The sequence below is a fragment of the Macrosteles quadrilineatus genome, unplaced genomic scaffold, assembly GCF_028750875.1.
Source record: "Macrosteles quadrilineatus isolate MER2022 unplaced genomic scaffold, UCM_ALF_1.0 Scaffold_8__2_contigs__length_117827958, whole genome shotgun sequence".
Lineage (NCBI taxonomy): Eukaryota > Metazoa > Arthropoda > Insecta > Hemiptera > Cicadellidae > Macrosteles > Macrosteles quadrilineatus.
In genome coordinates this window covers 29,045,793-29,067,602 of record NW_026542601.1, presented here as the reverse complement: position 1 = coordinate 29,067,602, position 21,810 = coordinate 29,045,793, and the positions used below count along the sequence as shown (strand labels likewise).

The following is a 21,810-nucleotide window of genomic DNA, read 5'->3' as shown; positions in this document are numbered from 1 at the left end:
TGTTTAGTAATTTTTAGGTTTGGAAATGCAGTCTTTTTGTCTTACAGATTTTAATGCTGAATAAATGTATCCATACACTTTTCAACACTCAAGGAATTTTTATTGTTGCTGAAAATCTTTGTGTGTTTGTCAACCTGGTTTGATGATTCTGTTGTACTTAACACGTTCGCTACCGCATTAGTACTGAATTTTTCATTCATATTGACCAGCGACACACATATGCGACACCCGGTTTCTACTCATAGACTGCCGTCAAAAATATGCGACGGCTGGTCACATTAAAATTAGACTGACGTAGTATATTTGTGTCAGTGTCATATGTTATTAAAAAGCTTATATCCTCGTAATGGTCTATTTAAAAGCCCTGAATTCTCTGCAGTGGTCTAGGCTAAAGGGATGTCTGTGGCAAGGTTTAGAGAGAAATCGGGAAATTATGTGTTTTGAGGATCAAAAATGAGAAGAACCATTATTTACCCCATAAAACCCCCAGTAAAACCCTGTTCCCATGGTCCGTTCATGCTGGTTCGCGAACTCATTCAAGTTTATCCCGCCTTACACCTTTAAATGTTTAAATTACACCTTTAAACCAAATTTCATCAAAATCGGACAAAAATTACTTAAGTTATCATGGACGTATGTATGTATATATATAAATTTGAATAAATGGTGTTTTGGCCTCTGGGGACATCAAAATGAAAAAGTAAATCGTTCCCGGGCCTAGGTCTTACCGTGCCACCTACAGTAATAGCTACTTCCCTATAGGGAAATTCGCTAAAACGTTTGAAATAAGTATCTATATGGAAAGTAGTATTAGGAATGGAGATTTTCACCCATACCAGTCCAGAAGAGCGACAGATTAAAATTCCTGTACACCATACAACCCAGTTCAGTAAGAAACCATCCTATATCTGCTGCAAGATCATCAATGCACTGCCCCAATACCTTAAGAATATGTGAGGAAACAAACTAAAAGAGGGACTGCAAGACTGGCTGGTGGAACAACCTGTTTGCTCAACCAAAGAATTTTTTAATCTCTTTCAAAGATAGAAGACCAGAAAATACCTGTAAAGCAAGAGATCTAAACAAACATGACACTATTGTAATTCTTGAAGAAAATAATAATACAGAAATTTATCTATTGTCTATCTTAACTTTAAAATTTTCCCAAACAAAATTTTGAATTAAGTTTTAACAGCAGTACATGAAGTTCTTACAAATACTCTAATTTAAATCAAGTTCCATTTGATTAAACATGTGAAATAAAACTTTCAGTTCATAACCGCAAACTTTACTTCATCTGTTACAGTTGTGCAAGGGGTGAATCCCTACAGACCATATTCTACCAAGCGGAGGACATTGTACGTTATCCCGGCTGCAGTGTTGGTCTGTGTGAATGGAACTACATCAAGCAACGGTTCTCGTCCTTCACGCAAGAACCCTCGTGCGTTGACGACAGTTATTGCTTCACAAAGGGTGGCGCTGCGACTGTGACGTCCAATATAGGTCTACTTGTAGCTATTGTAGTGTTGGCCTATAGAATATATTAGTATGCTGAATAAATCGTAGCCTAATCGCATTATTACTTGTGAAATGTGATGGACGTAACCATAGACAAAAAAAATTAAATATAGACCGTCAGCTGTGCTGCGGTTACCATAGGTTTTACGTCTACTTAACTACACGGTGCTCCAAGCGGTGAGCGCCAGAACCTATGGTAACCATGGTAACCACAGCACGGCTGACAGTCTATATTTAATTCTTTTTGTCTATGACGTAACACAGGGTCAAACTTGGTCTGCATACTTTGCAATTTTGGTTTGTTAATCAGGCTAGACCAAGTAAAAATGGGATTAAAAAATATCTCATTTTCTAGTGATAAAACTAGGTTTACTATACACACAAACTGTATATAGATTTGAAGTTGTCAAGGAAACTTTCCTACTTGTTAATTGATTGTTTCTTGTTGGTTAATTGTGCTTTCACAGTCTGAATTGTTTGCAACTTTCCTTAGAGTGTGATGTGTGTGTTTGTTTTAAATTTTCGAAGCAATCCGAACGTCTGTACTATAAATTAACATTTTAAAAATTAGTCCAATTAAATAACAACTAACAAAGAACAATTTTAATTTAATTTGTATTTTGAAGAACATTGTGATATAATGCTGCTCACAAAAACTTGGTAAGTTTATATAGGCTAATTTTTATAAGCTTAAGAAATTTCACTTATATTGTTTCAATACCTAATAATTTTTGTGTTACAGAAACATCGGGTTTGTAAAAAACAAACAAACAACTATTTTTATCGATACAATGTTTATGATGTTGTACATGAATAAGGAATCATGTTCGACAATTTGAAGAGAACCTAACTCCTTGACCCTATTTTATTTATTAAAATTTAACCCTCCCAGTGTTACTTGACGAAAATTCGACAAGCAGCACACTTTGTGTAGTGTTACTTGTCGATTTTTCGACACGCAGACATCGTTTACGGCGAAGGCTCTATGACTGACTGAATCGGATTGAACTGGATCTAGTTAGGTATCGTTCTTTCCGTTATATTCTAAGCTTTCTCCAGAGGTCTGTCTCAGCGCTGTATGTTCTCTGAACCGATCGTAATTGTAGCAGACAGCTGACGTGTGAATTAGTAAACATCTTAGTTAACCTCGGACCGATGACTGATGTGTTTTATTACGTTTATCATTGTTTTAGTGTTAAAAATCAAAAGTAGTGATATACGTAATGCATTATAAGAAGTTTTAAGTGGTTTTGAAGTGCTGGTTGATGATCCTGAAGAAGTAGGTAGTGATATTGATGTAAATTATCAGCCAGATTCCTAGCTATGGTTAGGCTATGCATTCTTAGCTAAACGCTATGTACTGAAATCTGTTTTTTGCCCATAACTTATTCATTTGCAAATCTACTTCCTTATATTATTATATATTTGTAATCCTCATAAAATTTATAACAAAGTGGCTATTTTCAAATATTTATAGGCCTATAATTTATACAATTTCATTGAGCGCAAACTTATTTTTTTTTTGAAAATTTTCCAAAAAATTTTTTTTTTACCTAAAAGTTTTTTTTGAAACAAAATGTTCCTTATGTTTTATGTATAATATTGAAGCCCATGATTTTCCAAACAAAATGGTATATAGAACAGTAGAATTAACATTGTTTTAAGCTTTTCAGATCCGTTTTAATAAAACCTTGCAAATGCGCCAAAAATAGGCGGACATTAAGGCCTAAACTATGGACACTCGGAGGGTTAAGACGGAAGCAAAATAAATAGCCTCTTCAAAGTTACAGCATATACTAACACTTAAGATGATGTCGTTCAATCATTAAAGAAACATTATTCATGCGTATAAAACTATATGGCGTTGTGATATAAACGAATGCAATAAAAGATATACTATATACTACAGTAATTTTATAAAGAAAATTCAATTCACACTTTGCAAAGAACTTTTAAAGGATTCCTGAAGAATTTTGATGTACAGTATGTAAGTAAATAAATATATTACTTGTTTAATGGTTGTAAATGTAATTGAGTGTACTTGTCTAAAAGGAATAGTATCCGAACAAGGGTTTTATTTATTTACCAAATAGAATTTTTGTTATTATTTTATTATTAATGTTGACTTATAACTAGGTAACAATGTAGAATAGTAACACAAATTTTATTGTTGATTCAGGACAGGGTGATTGTATTATAGACAAATAGAATAAATATAGACTGTCAAAGGAAGCTTCCGGCGTCCACCGCTAGGAGTGCCGTTTAGTTACGGCACACACCGCTGCAGGCAAAGAGCACATGGGCCGTATGCTTCCAGCAGACGCTGCAGCGGTGTGCGCCGTAACTACACGACACTCCTAGCGGTGAGCGCCGGAACATATGCTAACCGCAGCACTGCTGCCGGTCTATATTCATTCTATTTGTCTATGATTGTATGCAGTATTAAGGAAACTTTTTGGTAGGTATTTAATACCACATTACTAAGTTTTGTGATTATAATAAAATTGCTTTAATTAATTGTGTAAATAGGTCAGTATCATTCTAATATTATTCTTCACAGATGAATTTATTACATTGTAAATAACTTATAATAGACAGTTTGTTGTTAAGTTTTACTAGGTTTATTTAAATAGTTTAGACAATGTTAAGATTATTTTTGTTAGCCTATTTGATTAGTTTATTATCGATCAAGAAGCTATTTAGCCTATGTTTTGTTAAAACTGAATTAACTACAGCAAGGACTGTGTTTTGGTTTATTTAAATCATCAATTATTGTATAGGCCTATGTGTGTTTAAATACGATGTCATTTAAGTTAAATTATTCAACATACGTAATGTTTTTGTCTAATGATTTACTTGAGTTTTATAAAAGGATTTTATTTTATTAAAAAGTTTTATTTACAAAATTTTATTTTGTATTGATTGAACTGCCTGGTTTCAAGATATCTCATTATATTTCATGATTCAATGTGGCATCTTCAGTGTTATTTACGCTGAAGGCTGTTGGGGTGAAAGGCAACTCAGAAGTTCATCAAGTCACTGTGTATGCCGCCACTGTAGTTTTTACATGGTCATTAGTGACAGTAAAATACAAATACAAAATTCTGAACTGTTTTATTATTATGGGAGGACAATATTGTTTGCGTCAACATCGGTTTTGGGTTTTACTAAATATTAAATAATCTTAAAAAAATAAGCAAAATCTCTACGAACCTTATTGAGAAAGATTGAAAATAATCTCTTCTTACCAGTAAGCATACTAAATAAAAACCCTAAAATAAGCTTACAGTAGAAAAATCAAATTTCCATAGACAAGATAAATAGTTTAAGTACCGGTATAATGCGTAATAGATATAAGATAAATATGTAGGCAAAAGTGGTCAAAAAGTCAGAAACCAACCCCGTACAATAGATATAAGTTATCTCGATAAGAAATAGTTTTAAGTAATACTGTTATATTACGATTTTCCACTGATTTCGTAATAGAACGTTACATGACATGATGCAAAAGAAAATCAATGTCAAAAATCAGAAAAAAAAACATTGCTAATACATCATTTTGACAAATTCAGTCAAAATAATATGGTGTTGTTTAAAATATAATTTAAATATTAACAGCTGTGTCATTAAAAAGTAGTGACAAATTATCCATATGACCATAATGTAAACAAATCTGGGAAGGGAACTTTAAAGGCCTCTGGGGCAGAGCCCCGAGGGAATTTACTTAGGCTAGGATTATACTAGGACGCTGGCGTCCGGGATGCTGGCGTCCGAGAGGCTAGCGTCCCAAGTCGAGCCTAAAATGACGTGATTTGTGTTGGGATGCTAGCCTCTCGGACGGCCATTTTATTTCAATGTTTTGTCACTTTTTGTTTATATCTATTTAAATAACATTAGGTTTAACGAGTACCCAGATTTGCTGCTTTAAGGAGGCTAATATTGTGTGTTTTTAGTAAAATATTAAAAGAAATAAATAGTATGAAAAAAATTGGCCAAGTTTGACCAAAATATATCCATACACAAGTAAATTCCAACAGTTAAAAATATATTCTATAAGAATAACATGGGAATTTTAAATTTACACTTATTTGAATTTTATACGTAACTAATAACCGTACAAAAACACTTTAATATACTTAATTATATGCTTTTAAGCTGATTAAAATTGCCTAGAGAGAAATATGACAAAACCCCTTTTTTACCCCGTAAAACCCCGTTCCCAAGGAGGCACAAAATCGAGCGTCCGGTGGCTTTTTTAGCATCCGACGCTGGCATCCCTAGTATAATCGCCCCCATTTGATTTAATGCCCCGCTAGCGTCCCGGACGCCGGCCTCCCGGACGCCGGCCTCCCGGACGCCAGCGTCCTAGTATAATCCTAGCCTTAGTTTTTCTTTTGATGGCTCATCTACACTCCGAGACCTTTCTTTGGACACCTCTACCAAGTTTCTACGGCTCAGCCGTTCTCTCAAATTAGTGGAGACAAAGTTTCCAATTAAATATTTAGATTCCCTCATGTTAGGTAATCTTATGGGAGAAAACCCAACTTTGATGGAATATCCTGCCCAAACTAATAACGATTTCAAAAAATGAAAACCACTTTGCAAAACTACAGATTAGGGCCATTTTTTGACACTTTAATCATCAAAATCGGTTCAAAAATGAGGGAGGAGTTCTGTTCACAAAAATCGGCTTAGCGTATTATATATATAGAAGATAGATAGATAGATTCTGTGATAGTATTGTAGGCCTACATAAAATACTCCTTTAACAAATTCATTACTTTATTGAAAATGTACCGGTATACAAACTGAACACAATAACATCTTCTGTAGGCCTTAAGTGTTTTTCTTACATTTTTGAGTTCTGAAAACAACATTTTTTTCAGTTGAAAGAATTTATTACAGTAATAAAAACAAGTAAAATACCTGTTAAGTTTACTGTAAATATTAAGAATTTTCAAGTGAAATAATTTTACAGATTTGTTTATACTGAATGGTTGGTAAAATATAAATAATATTACTGTCCTAGTGGTTAGGATGACAGCAGAAACTTCTCAATCTGCAGAATAGTTGACTTTGTTAGCGTTTTTCTTCTAAACAGGTTTCAGTGAAGATGCCTGGAGTGGAAACCTGTAAATAAAATAGGCCGACTTAGTACTATTTACTATATTTATTACTATATTTATATTTATTTAGACATTTTCAAAATTCTATTTTAAATGGCCAACATATGTTCGTCTCAGGATGATCGAACAACACAAATTTATTTACTGTATTTATCAGTTCAATGGCAATACACCGATTACATTTCTTTACATAAAAATGGCTACTAAGTTTTACTAATTAAAATTCCTTGGCCTAGAACATTAGTAGAGCTCCAACTATTTGTCGATCATTTAATTTTGCTACGGAAACTTGATTGCTATTGCCCGTCAAACAAATCATTGACATTTTTATAGGTATCTTACATAGTAAATAGAAAATACCCCCACTGCAGCAAACCTACAGACTAAGTGAATTTCCATTTGCCTGATTTTATTTTCAACTAAATCTATTTGTGTGTTTATTTTTTGTTTTTATATTAATAGCTTAGTATAAAATAAATACAGTTGCATCGTTTGATCAAAATATATCCATAAACAAGCAATTTACAACAGTTTACTTATATTCTCTATAAGAATAACATGGGAATTTAAAACATTTTTTGAATTTCCTCGGTAACCAATAACTTAACTCTGCAAAAACACTTTGTTATACTTAAGCTAATTATTTTTTTTTTATTTTATTCTTTAAAATGGTTTAGAGAGAATTTGGGAAATTTGATGTTTTGAGGGTCAAAAATTAGAAAAACCAATTTTCACCCCATAAAACCCTGATCCCATGGTCCGATCATGCTGGTTTGCGAACTCGTTAGAATAAATGTAGTTTTACACATTTGTACCAAATTTCATCAAAATCTAATCATTTTTGCTCGAGTTATCGTGCTAACGGACACACATACATAGCCTATACTGTATATGAATTTGAACGGATGGTGTTTTTGGCCTCTGGGGACATTAAAACGAAAAAGTAAATCGGTCCCGGGTCCAGGTCTTACCATGAGATCTACAGTAGGGTAATAGCTTATTCCCTATATGGGAAATTCGCTTAAAGTGCTATCAGGGATTCTCTTCTGCAGTGCAAGGTTCAAAGAGTTTTAAACAGTCATGCATTTTAAAAATATTATTTATAGGTAATCTGTTCACAAAATTTAGACGGTTTGAGGGGAAACGATTCCATCCCCTCCACTTCACCCAAACTATGAAACAGCAGGCAGCTCATCAGCTGATACATTTAAGCTAATAAAAGTGGTGAGGGAACCCTGGAAACCTTTCCCTTTTAAAAACCGCCTAAATTTTGTGAACGGACTAGGCCTATAACAATTTAAAAAACTGTAGGCTATTATTAATTCAAGTGCCCTTTTATTTTCCAATGATTTAAAAATATGTTAAACATATTATGTAAGCAGCTGTCAAAAGTTCAAACAATTTAGGGTAGGCTACTTTCCTGTTACAGGGAATATTTGTTATTATTAATGATTTTTTTTTCGATACATCGAAATTTGTTTTATGATGCGATATATACAGTAAGACTAATTGAAACATCAGCTGTCAACTACGATAAATAAATATTGCAACAAACAATTTTAAAAAGTATTAAGTTAGGCTACCCTACATTGAAATGAAATTGTTCTAAACTAACGTTAAGTAAGTAATGTTTCTAAAATTCTGTTTGATATTCCCCACATGCTTTTTCTGTTATAAGACAAAATTTTGAAATGGTTCAGCAAGTTATGTTAGTTAGGTTTGGTTAGTTTAGAACAGTTTCATTATTTCTTAATCCATAACGTATTATTTTTGCCTAGAAACAAGATCAGTTGTCAATTGTAATTTAAATATGTTTGAAGATATTATAACAGAAAGGTTAAAGGGAAACAATTTAAAATATCAATACCGCCTATAGCCTGATAGAAAAAAAATCATCGATATGATGAATGTTCCCAATTTAACTTAGTAATTATATTACTAGGCTTTACTTTACTTGACGTCCTACACTCATTCGAATGAAAATATCGATCGATATATCGATTAATCGATTGCTTCATTCGATATATCGTTAGTTAGGTAAGGTTAACCTAACCTAACTAACCAAACGATATACCGTCAACCGGGGTTAGATTGACCCCTTTTTTGATGTTTTTGTTGATTAATTTTTGTTGATATTGATTAATATTCACAATATATTTTTTAAATTATATACAGGTACTGTGTGAATGCCAACCAGTATTATTTTGTTTTTTATTGTCATATGTTAGTCATAAAAAAAATTATAAAAGGGGTCAATGTTACCCCGTGTCTTGGGGTGACATTGACCCCCTACATTTATTATACTAAAATTATACATAATAAAGCACTGGGGTCAATGTTACTAGTGTACAATGAAACTTTGACCCCTGTAAAAGGGGTCAATGTTACTTGAATCACTTATTTGAGAAACAACACATATCCATTTTTTTGACATTTTCACTTTTCAACTAATATGTCTTCTTTAAATGTAAATACATCGTTTTGTGTAGAAACAACACTAATCCTATGTTGCTAAGGGAAACTAAAATGGTCCTTAATATTTCGTTTATTTGAGAAACCACACATCTCCTGGACATGTGTGGTTTCTCCAACAAACAGAAATCAGCTGTGCCTGTGCAGAAATCAGTCTTCAGTTTACTTACACTTTTGAGGTTATGTATGACTTATTTCGTGAAAGAGCTTATTTCGTTTTTTATTATTGCATTTTAACTTACTTTCATTATGTCAGATAGTGAGGAAATTCCTAAGAAGAGAAGGAAAGGTGTAAAAGGTGTTAAGTACAAGTGTGAAATAATAAAAGAGTGTCGTGTAAAAGGAATAAACTACAAAAACTGGAAAGGTAAAGATGTTGTTCTAACCAAGAAAGGAGTAGACTGTCTGTGTACAATGAAGTGTTTTGAAAGAGTGAACTCTACTGATAGGGACGAAATAAATAATAGGTTCTATAGCCTAAATACTAAGAATGAACAGGACTCGTACTTGCAAAGCCTTATTACTTTGCATGAAATTGCTCGACGAAGGCCTAAGGAAGAAGTAAATCCAAAGCCTAAGTCTTATTCTTATACTTACCGAGTTTCATGTAGTTCAGGTGCTTATTCTGTATGCAAAAAGGCTTTTGCAGCAATACATGGTATTTCAGAAAATCGTATCCGAAGATTGTACACTTTGTTGTCTCAGGGCAAATCACCTATAGATATGCGTGGAAAGCAGAGACCAGGCAATGCAAAATCAGACCAAGTGATTCAGACGGTATGTAATCATATACAGTCATTCCCACTCAAATCATCCCACTACAGCAATAAAATTTTAAACTATTTAAGCGAGAGGCTTAATGTTAAGGTTATGTATAAGTTGTTTTTGGACAAGTATCCAGATATGGTAAAAGATGTGAAGTACAATTTTTACTATAAGCTATACAAAGAAAAGTATGGATTTCCATTCGGAAGGCCACAAATAGACACATGCGTAGCCTGCGAAGAACTTGGTGTTAAAATTAAAAGCGTGAGGTTGAATGACAGAGCAAAGCTAGCTGCAGCAGCAGAGAAAATAGTACACATTAGAAGGGCTAAAAAGTTTTTCAAAAAATTAGGTGAAGTGAAAAAAACTGTGAAAAATAGCAACAATTCTGCCGCTGTTTGCCTGGATTACATGCAAAACTTGGAGCTGCCACATATTCCTATCCAAGACGTATTTTACCTACGACAGTTAACTGTCAATGTTTTAAGCATACATGATTTAAAAACAGGTAAAGCAAACATCTATGTTTATCATGAAGGTATGGCCAAAAAGGGACCTAATGAGGTTGTATCATTTTTAAATGAATATGTGGAGTCTCTACCCAAAGAAATACAAAAATTGTATGTTTTCTCTGATGGTTGCGGTGGACAGGTGAAAAATAATACAGTGGTACGCTACCTACTTTCTTTGACGGACCGGAAAAGGTTTAGTGAAATTACCCAATTTTTTCCTGTGCGTGGCCATTCATATCTTCCTTGTGACCGGGACTTTAGTGTCATCAAAAGGAAATTAAAGACTGTAGATAGAACCTACACCTTACGTGAGTATGTTGAGCAAATCATTACCTCAAGCGATAAGATGAATTTTATGGTAACAGTTCCTCAGACCGAAGACATCTTTGATTTCAAATCATGGTGGAAACCATTCTATAATACCCCCGCCGCAGCTAACCTGCTGTCTAAGCGAATTTCCATTTGGCTGAATTGCTTTTCAATTGATCTATTTCAATAAAATTAGGTTTAACGAGTACCTAGGTTTGCTGCTACAAGGAAACTAATAAAGTGTGTGTTTTAAGTAAAATAATTATTGCTTAGTATAAAATAAATATATATTTGCCAAGTTTGATCAAAAGATATCCATAAACAAGCAAACTACAACATTTTTCAATATTCTCCATAAGAATAACACGGGGATTTTTAATTTACAATTTTTTTAGTTTTCTCCGTAACCAATAACCGTACAAAAACACTTTGATATACTGAATTGTTTGTTTTTTTAAGCTCTTTAAGAAGGTTTAGAGAAAAATTGGGAAATTTTGTGTTTTGAGGGTCAAAAGTGAGAAAAACCAATTTTTACCCCATAAAACCCCCCATAAAACCCTGTTCCCATGGTCCGATCATGCTGGATCGCGAACTCATTCAAGTTTATCCCGCCTTACACCTTCAAACCAAATTTCATCAAAATCAGATAAAAATTACTCAAGTTATCGTGTTCACGGACACATATATATATATATATATATATATATATATATATACATATATAAAAATTTGAACGAATGGTGTTTTTGGCCTCTGGGGACATCGAAACGAAAAAGTAAATCGGTCCCGGGCCTAAGTCTTACCATGAGACCTACGGTAATAGCTACTTCCCTATAGGGAAATTCGCTAAAAGAAATACAATATCTGAATCGTCAAGAGGACGTCATGTGCCCAAGGATCAAAAGGTGCATTTCAACATAAGCAATTTTAGGCATTTGACATACAATTCTCAAGAAAAAGGAACAGTGTATACCAGAGAGTTCATTGACTGCATCGTACAACACAAGTTTTGCCTTTCGTCTCGCTTGGAATCGCCTAGTGAACCACCCAAAAAGGCCTACCCTAGTGGAAAAGTCCCTATTAATGTTAAAAAAATGTTGGATCTTAAGAAGATAGCTAATTGTTTACCTCAGGATGAAGATATTCAAGAGTTTTGGAAAGAAATTTATGAGTGGCCAACACACCAAGGCAACGAAGAAAATGAAACACTCCAAAACGAAGAACTGGATGATTGAAGGTATGAAAAATGGACAGATTTGACTCTATGTAGGCTTTAACCAACTCAGAAAACATATTCATGACATGTTTAATAAATTGTGTAATTTTAAACAACTAACAATCTATTTATATTATATCCTTTTCTCAATTTATTTGAGAAACCACACATCTCCATTTTTTTTTTATTTTATAAAAAAATATTAAAATAAATTATTAAAGAAATAAGTTGATAAAACATATTAGAATGACGTTAGTTATGTATACAAATATAATATAACTAAATTATTTAAGCAATTTAGTTGCAAATATGTTTTTTTTTGTTTTCCGAAAGTTTTATTTTGTGGATATGTGTTGTTTCTCAAATAAGCGATTCACTTAAGAACAATAGAGTGGTAACAACATCAAGGAGTGAACATAAAAATTTTTTTATGAACTCACCTAGGCTATAATAATGGAATAAATCAAATTAGCAATTTTTTTTATCACATGATTAGGATGTAACACCAAGGTAAAACATCAAAACTACAAGTTATTAGTGACTAAAATCATTAAATTTCCTGTACTCAAACCCTTCCAATAAGTTATAGAAAATTTTGCGCCCATTAGATTCCAGAGTTCCCGGCTACTTACCAATCAGATCTACAGATGGGGCAGAATAGAAAACACATAATTTTCTTTTGGATGTAAATTTGTCCCCATAGTTAGTGTCAACAGAATTAAGTCACATTACTTCAACAAACTGTTGATTTTTTTAACTTAACAGGCAAAGACCTGGTTAAAGTGTTGTTTTCCTCGCTTTCCACAGATTGCTTTTACCTCAACTTCATAGATAAAAATAAAACAATTATAAATCAACATTTTTAGTAGGTCTATTACATTATATTCATAAATCAATTAAATTAAATATACCAGAATTAATAAAAATTATGTGTAGGCTTATTACTAATTAGTAACTTGGAATTATAACGAGGGGTCAAAGTTATCCGAAGGCAAAAAAAATAAGGGGTCAATGTTACAAGGCCTTAAAAAATAATTATTAATTTATTTAATTTTCTTTATTTGCTTGTAATAAGTGCTCAAATATTCCTAAAAACATATATATTTTACCATATAAAATCCTGACAGTGCCAGAACCAACAGTTTTTGCTGGGCTGAAAAAGTTTTTTGTTATGAAATTATACAGGGTATTGTAGATGATTGTATTATAATTTTTTTGTATTGTTATAAAACTAATTTCTGCTAAATATTATTTGTTTTCAAATTGCTACCAAACTACTGAAATGTATCATATTTTTTATTTTCAATTTATTTATAACCTACTATTTAAAAAAGAATATAATAAAAATAATTGACCCCGGGGTCAATGTTACCCCTGGGGGGTCAGAATTACCCCGCTTGACGGTACCTATCGAATGAAAATATCGAATCGAAAAAAACAATCGAATGAGTGTAGGACGTCAAGTAAAGTGTAGCCTATTAGAAACTTTAAGCTATTGTTACACAGGAATACAGGTACGGTATAACGCAGAATGGTAGAAATGAGAAAAAAATAGTTTTAGGAAATGGTGTATTTCAACCACGAACAGGACAGTAAATTCCGTGTTTTTGGCCCATCTGTTCTAATAACTAACTTATCCAATTTGCAATTGGTTGGCTGGGGAATAAAAAATACAGCTTTAAAATAGTATTACCGAAGTCAGTAAAACAACTGTGCAGCCACTAAATGATACATTGGTGCACCTTTTTAAAAGGTAAAATAGAAGATAAAATATCAAAAAAGATAAAGTTTTCAAGAACCTACCTTTTAGTTGGATTTGGATACATATCTTGTAGGTAGCATCTAAGATGTTGGTAGGCCTATAGTATTTATTAAATTTCAACCGTGTGGAGTTTCCAAATTAAAAAATAAACTACGATAGACACTTGTTAAATAAATTAAAGATACTGTAAGAACTAAAAAATCGTCCAAAAAACCTAGAATTCCAAAATGCACTTCAGGGAATAAATCATTTGGGAACAGTATATATGAGGCTACAGCAAACATAATGATGTATAATAAGGTTTTCATTCGATTTTGAACCACAATATCATTAGGGTTATTGAAAGATCTCCATAAGCGCCTTACAAAAACTGGAAGTTCAAACACAGTTTGCAAGAGCGTACGATTTCTAACAGAGAAAAGTATGTTGTATTCTTGAATCTCACTGATCAGGTTGTCCCTGGTGTGTCCTAAGTCTGTTTGTCTATCATGTCCATACTCGTCGACAGAAAACACTGGGTACAACATTGCAACCCGAGTTCTACACACTGGACAGTTGAAAGTCCTGTGGCGAGCATACTGTATTAGCCCCAGCAGGCAAGTACCACAGAATAAATGGAAGCAATCAGTTTCAACTGCAAAATTTATGGAGCCAAAACAAACTGGGCATGGCTCTTCAGATCTGTTATAACTAGGCTGTGGAGGTTGCACAAGCAAACTAGCATCTCTTTGATTTTCTTCCAAAGTTTGCTTCAATTGTTTCATACATTTAAACACAAAAACTGAGGAAGTCACGATGATCACAAAAAATGCCACAACTACTTCACCATCAACTCCTTCAATAGAAAACAAATCAAAAATTCTAGTCATTACAAATTTATTGTCGGGACTGGTTTCCATTTTTTAGTTTGAGTTGTTTAAGAGTTTAGGCTAAGTTAATGTAAGTACCTGAAAACACCAGATTGAATTACTAGAACTACACTACTAGGCCTAGGCCTATTTACATATTTTGAAAATTGATATAACGGTCCGACTTTGTTATATGTTTAGCAAAAATAACAATTTATTTAACCTGAAAACGGAGTATCACAATCATAATGATAAAATTATCAAGAAACTACAGCTAATGCTAAAAATAATAAGAGATAGGTAAAGAAAGGTTAAAGTTAAAATTGTACGTCTGCTAAACTGCAAGGTTTGTTTTGATACAGCATTGATGCCAACGTTCGTTAATAAAACAACTTTGATTGCATTCTGTATATATGTTTATTTTGCACATGACTGATGATTGTAATTGAGTGTCTCACGGTCTTTTCATCCCATATCCAAAAAAAAAAAAAAAAATACTCCATCCCATAGCGTAGAAAAAACAAAACTAGTTCAACGTTAATGTATATTATTTATTTATTTATTCCAACGGGAAACCCATTACATTCATACATTACAAAAAAATAACAATAAAAAATCAAGGCAAGATGTGATACTACAAATCAAACTTACACTGTAACGGATATAACGACCACCGCTTTGTTAAATCTAATAACAAAGATAAATGATGCCTTCGACAACAAACTCATGACAAACTTAACCCTATGCGAGACGTAGGAATTGGCTAACTCAGGAACTCGCTAACTCGGTCGTGTGGCGGAACTGGCTAACTCTGGAACTGGCTAACCGTCTCAGTCAGGAATTGGCTAACTCCGGAACCCGCTAACTCGATTTTGTCTCGCGGCGGAATTCGCTAACTCTGGAAGTCGCTAACCCGGCCGCGCCCACTGCTCGGAGCGGTGCCAACCTTGTACGACAAAATAATCGTACACTGCCGTATTTAAAAATGTCAGTGTCTATAAAGATACAGTAAATGTTATTGTTTTTTGTTATCAATTCCACTTTTAACAGATAACTAGCCCAAAGTAATTAAAAGACAATTAAAAAATCATGAAAAAATGTTTTTTATTAAACTGTGCAATGGCCAGTTAAATGTTTATGATTTCGATCTTAAATATAAATGCCATCAGTATAAAAGAAAATAATAGAATATGAAAAATATTCAAAATTTAGTTTAATTGGTAATAAATAATTAAACCTCTACGAAATTAAGCTAAAATACACGCAAGTTCTTAAACACGGAAAACAGATTTAATTGTAATGTCGTAATAAACCAAAACCATTAATTAATACAGTCATCAACCATCGTAACTTTCATAATTAGTTCATAGATTTTAAATTTAATGTTCGTCTTTGAACCGTCCAACTTACGTGTACACATATGATGACATAGACTAAGTTATTATCTAGGCCTAATAGTTTGAACCAAAGCATTGTAGGCCTACTAGTAAATAGTTGCCTAATTCTAAAATGTGTTGAATTTTTTAGCAATAATGTTACATGTTTTAAACCAGTTTTTAGATTGTACACCTAAGCACCACTAGTAAAAAATAGGAGAAGATATAATATTCATATAATAAAACGTGACAGGGTTATTTTAAATCACGATTTTTAATAAACTAATTGACGGATTTTCCTGATTTGAGTGTTGGGTTTCCTTTATATTGCTTTCACAAACGATATAAACTATAGCAAGCCATTGCTCGGTTCACTGTTCCCCAGTACTGAGCTACACAATAGACAATAGCTTTGTTTTTGGATAAGATAGAACCAGCCTGGAAAAAAAACTCCAGACTTTTAAAAAGTAAGCCTACTGAAAGACGTAAAATTAATATTAATTCAACAAAATTAAGAGGATGACCCGGGTTCTACACTAATAGCCTACGATAAAAGAAATTTACAAGTTGTATTTATGCATAGACCAACTTTTAATGCAATCCATGAATACATTAGGCCTACCACTTTATAATGTATTGATAAATATTTATTTAAATTCAATAGCTCTATTTAAAAATGCGTAACCACTACAATGTAATTCTGTAATGACGTTCAACGTGTAAATTTTATTATGATTTATGATTTAAGGTTACTACAAGCCCAGTATATAAAATACGAACTCAAAAATTTTATTTGCAGAAGTTCACAAAATGGTATTTATTCGAATAAAAGAAACAAATGGCAGACTACGAAAATAGATATTTCATAACATGTAATAGATCCAAATTAAATGTGCATTTTTATCTTTTTCATACCAATAAGCTACTATTTAAGTAAGAAACCCACATATAAAACATACTCCCTTATATTAGTACATTTCTAATCCTTATGGATCATCTGAAGACAGTTGTATTGTTAGTTCTGTCCGGTGCACTGTCTTTAGAGGTCGTGTTTTGTTTACAATTGTTTCTTGTTTTTAGTAATTTAAAACCTCGTTTAACCAAATAAAACGTTCTAATCACAACTAATAACACGTCCCCTAGTTATATAACCAAACAGTAAGGAACAAATCATGAAGTTAACTATAAAATGATAGAAACACAATTTTGTCGACACTAGCGATCAGTGTCACCGGACATGAACTAGACACGAAAAACGAGCTTCAAAGTTTACAAAGGGATGTAATGTTTACTTGTGTTGGTTAGTCTATGGTAAGACTATAATGCATTTTCCACCCTAATAACCATAAGAATAATGTTAAACATACTTCGAAATATATTTATTTTATCGACTACGTTGTTCTTACTCCTAATTAATCGTAGGATACGACATTATGGTACCGATACGATATAGGTAGTACACTTTCGGCAACACTGGCCAAAAATATTCGTGCTTGGCTCCCATTGGACGGCCCGCGAGGCTTCTGATTGGGAGTTAGCGAGTTCCGCCGAGGGACCGAGTTAGCGACTTCCGTACGAGGACGGAATTCGCTAACCCGGCTTTAGAGCGGGTTAGCGGGTTCCGGAGTTAGCCAATTCCGAAACCGAACAAGTTAGCGAGTTCCTCTCATCGACCAAATTTGAAGATAGGGCATTTAACATGGGGTTAGCGAGTTCCAGAGTTAGCCAATTCCGCGGACCCCCCTAGAGACGTAGGAATTGGCTAACTCAGGAACTCGCTAACTCGGTCGTGTGGCGGAACTGGCTAACTCTGGAACTGGCTAACCGTCTCAATCAGGAATTGGCTAACTCCGGAACCCGCTAACTCGATTTTGTCTCGCGGCGGAATTCGCTAACTCTGGAAGTCGCTAACCCGGCCGCGCCCACTGCTCGGAGCGTTGCCAACCTTGTACGACAAAATAATCGTACACTGCCGTATTTCAAAATGTCAGTGTCTATAAAGATACAGTAAATGTTATTTTTTTTTGTTATCAATTCCACCTTTAACAGATAACTAGCCCAAAGTAATTAAAAAACAATTAAAAAATCATGAAAAAGTGTTTTTTATTAAACTGTACAATGGCCAGTTAAATGTTTATGATTTCGATCTTAAATATAAATGCCATCAGTATAAAAGAAAATAATAGAATATGAAAAATATTCAAAATTTAGTTTAATTGGTAATAAATAATTAAACCTCTACGAAAATAAGCTAAAATGCACGCAAGTTCTTAAACACGGAAATCAGATTTAATTGTAATGTCGTAATAAACCAAAACCATTAATTAATACAGTCATCAACCATCGTAACTTTCATAATTAATTCATAGATTTTAAATTAAATGTCGTCGTTGAACCGTCCAACCTACGTGTACAAATATGATGACATAGACTAAGTTTTTATCCAGGCCTAATAGTTTGAACCAAAGCATTGTAGGCCTACTAGTAAATAGTTGCCTAATTCTAAAATGTGTTGAATTTTTTAGCAATAATGTTACATGTTTTAAAACAGTCTTTAGATTGTACACCTAAGCACCACTAGTAAAAAATAGAAGAAGATATAATATTCATATAATAAAACGTGACAGGGTTATTTTAATTCACGATTTTTAATAAACTAATTGACGGATTTTCCTGATTTGAGTGTTGGGTTTCCTTTATATTGCTTTCACAAACGATATAAACTATACCAAGCCATTGCTCGGTTCACCGTTCCCCAGTACTGAGCTACACAATAGACAATAGCTTTGTTTTTGGATAAGATAGAATCAGCCTGGAAAAAAACTCCAGACTTTTAAAAAGTAAGCCTACTGAAAGACGTAAAATTAATATTAATTCAACAAAATTAAGAGGATGACCCGGGTTCTACACTAATAGCCTACGATAAAAGAAATTTACAAGTTGTATTTATGCATAGACTAACTTTTAATGCAATCCATGAATACATTAGGCCTACCACTTTATAATGTATTGATAAATATTTATTTAAATTCAATATAGCTCTATTTAAAAATACATAACCACTACAATGTAATTCTGTAATGACGTTTAACGTGTAATTTTTATTATGATTTATGATTTAAGGTTACTACAAGCCCAGTATATAAAATACGAACTCAAAAATTTTATTTGCAGAAGTTCACAAAATGGTATTTATTCGAATAAAAGAAACAAATGGCGGACTACGAAAATAGATATTTCATAACATGTAATAGATCCAAATTAAATGTGCATTTTTATCTTTTTCATACCAATAAGCTACTATTTAAGTAAGAAACCCACATATAAAACATACTCCCTTATATTAGTACATTTCTCATCCTTATGGATGATCTGAAGACAGTTGTATTGTTAGTTCTGTCCGGTGTACTGTCTTTAGAGGTCGTGTTTTGTTTACAATTGTTTCTTGTTTTCAGTAATTTAAAACCTCGTTTAACCAAATAAAACGTTCTAATCACAACTAATAACACGTCCCCTAGTTATATAACCAAACAGTAAGGAACAAATCATGAAGTTAACTATAAAATAATAGAAACACAATTTTGTCGACACTAGCGATCAGTGTCACCGGACATGAACTAGACACGAAAAACGAGCTTCAAAGTTTACAATGGGATGTAAAGTTTACTTGTGTTGGTTAGTCTATGGTAAGACCATAATGCATTTTCCACCCTAATAATCATAAGAACTTCTCTGTGGTTAAACATACTTCAAAATATATTTATTTTATCGACTACGTTGCTTTTACTCCTAATTAAGCGTAGGATACTACATTATGGTGCCGATACGATATAGGTACTACACTTTCGGCAACACTGGCCAAAAATATTCGTGCTTGGCTCCCATTGGACGGCCCGCGAGGCTTCTGATTGGGAGTTAGCGAGTTCCGCCGAGGGACCGAGTTAGCGACTTCCGTACGAGGACGGAATTCGCTAACCCGGCTCTAGAGCGGGTTAGCGGGTTCCGGAGTTAGCCAATTCCGAAACCGAACAAGTTAGCGAGTTCCTCTCATCGACCAAATTTGAAGATAGGGCATTTAACATGGGGTTAGCGAGTTCCAGAGTTAGCCAATTCCGCGGACCCGGATCTATTCTTGGACCTGTGCTCTTCCTCATTTATATTAATGACCTGGGGACTGAGGGAAGAACTTTGTTCTTCGCCGATGACACTACCCTCATCACAAGTAGTAGTGACTTGGACCAACTGAAAAGTGGAACCCTTGAAATCCTTGACGGAGCTAAAGCTTGGTTCTCTAATAACAAGCTAAAAATAAACAATGACAAGACCCAGGAGCTGATATGCAGTCTTAAACATCAGAATCCACAACAACAACCTGTGAAACTGCTTGGTTTTTGGCTGGATGGCAAGTTGACTTGGGATAAACACATAGGTGAGTTAGATGCCAGACTTTCTAGAACAGTTTTCCTTCTAAGGAAGCTAAAAAACTTGGTCACTGATACCTACTTAAAATTAGCCTATTATGGCCTCTTCCACAGCCTAATGAGCTACGGTGTCATCGTCTGGGGGCACGCTTCGGAAACAAGAACTATTCTGAAAACTCATAAAAGGCTGCTATAAGAGCCATAACATCCAGCGCAAGGCATGAACATTGCAAACCACTGTTCCGTGACTTAGGAGTGATGACTGTTTACAGTCAATTTATTTACAACTGTCTGGTGCATGTTAAGGAAAACATAGGCAACCTCAGCTGCAGAAACCAACTTCATGATTACAACACCAGAAGAGGAGAAATTTTAAACATTCCTTTCTGCAGGCTGAGCAAGCAAAAAGACTGCTATCCTGTCCTTGGCATTAGGCTCTACAACCATCTGGACAAGAACATAAAGTCACTCCCTCTCAGGAATTTTAAAAAGAAAGTCGAAGAACTACTAAAGTCACGGCCTCTCTATTCCATTAGTGAATATTTTGTTGAGGAAAGCGATGAATGGATCTCATGACCTACTGCCATGTTAACCAATTCTAAAGTATTAACACTTTAAACTTTTTTTGACGAAATCTATCCAGTCATTACTGGTCAGCGATGGATGTATGGTATAAAGGTATAACTCCCTTTGGAGTTGGAACGTGTCTTCTCAACAAACATATATTTTTTCTCAAACACTGATGAAGTCGCGGAAATGTTTAACTACAAGATCCACCAATACGATTTAAATACTATTTAAAGGTTCTACCAAAGGAAGAGATACCATATAACATTTTAATAATAACTCCGATGACGTACAGGATAGGAAATATTTTATCATTGAACGAACAACCAAATTTGGCAACTAACGCAATATTACTCTTTGAACAATGTTAAATGCTCAAAATATGGTATTTACTCAGGGGAGGTATAGAAGAGGCTACGATGACGGCTGTGGGCTTCTTATTAGCTGAGGGAACGCCATTACCGTACAAAACGGTCGGTAGCCGTCGGCCTCGGTGGTCTAATGGTTAGCGCACCGGGCTGATATACTGTAGGTCCCGGGTTCGAATCCTGTTGGTGGCATTAACTTTTTATCCAAGATTTTTTTATTATCAGCAAGTTTGGTTGGTTTGGTTCGGTTATTACAGTTTAATTTTATTATTAAGTGATTATAAAATTTTAATTGAGCAAATTCTAGTTTTATTTAATAAACAGAATTATTTTTCCGATTACTAAACTTTTGTTATATTATTTCTTTATCAGCAAGTTTGGTTAGTTCGGTTAGGTTATGATAGTTTAATTTTATAATTAAAAAATTATAAAATTGAATTTGAGACATTTATAATTTTATTTTATGAACAGAACTATTTTTGCGATTAGTAAACCTTCATTGCCAAAGGGCTCTCTACTACAGCGCTGTTCACGGAGGAATTTTGAACTA

General features: G+C 33.7%; 2 protein-coding genes across 4 annotated transcripts in view; one reads left to right on the top strand and one right to left on the bottom strand.

Annotated features, from left to right (window-relative positions):
* The window catches only part of LOC128999658 (multiple inositol polyphosphate phosphatase 1-like), a 29,517-nt gene extending 25,100 nt beyond the window's left edge, over positions 1-4,417 (top strand). For all 3 annotated transcript variants that reach the window (XM_054426275.1, XM_054426276.1, XM_054426274.1), the window contains exon 10: positions 1,307-4,417. In XM_054426275.1, coding sequence (XP_054282250.1) covers positions 1,307-1,547 — 241 coding nt within the window. In that variant the 3' untranslated portion in view covers positions 1,548-4,417. The remainder of the gene's footprint in view (positions 1-1,306) is intronic.
* A 1,865-nt stretch (positions 4,418-6,282) lies between these two features.
* Positions 6,283-14,857, bottom strand: LOC129001302 (E3 ubiquitin-protein ligase RNF170-like). Its single transcript, XM_054428555.1, has 3 exons — positions 14,752-14,857; positions 13,722-14,627; positions 6,283-6,648 (listed from the first exon to the last, which is right to left on the bottom strand). Exon 2 carries the CDS (start codon positions 14,577-14,579, stop codon positions 13,797-13,799), a length of 783 nt encoding a protein of 260 aa, XP_054284530.1. The 5' UTR covers positions 14,580-14,627; positions 14,752-14,857; the 3' UTR covers positions 6,283-6,648; positions 13,722-13,796.
* Between the last annotated feature and the right edge of the window lie 6,953 nt (positions 14,858-21,810).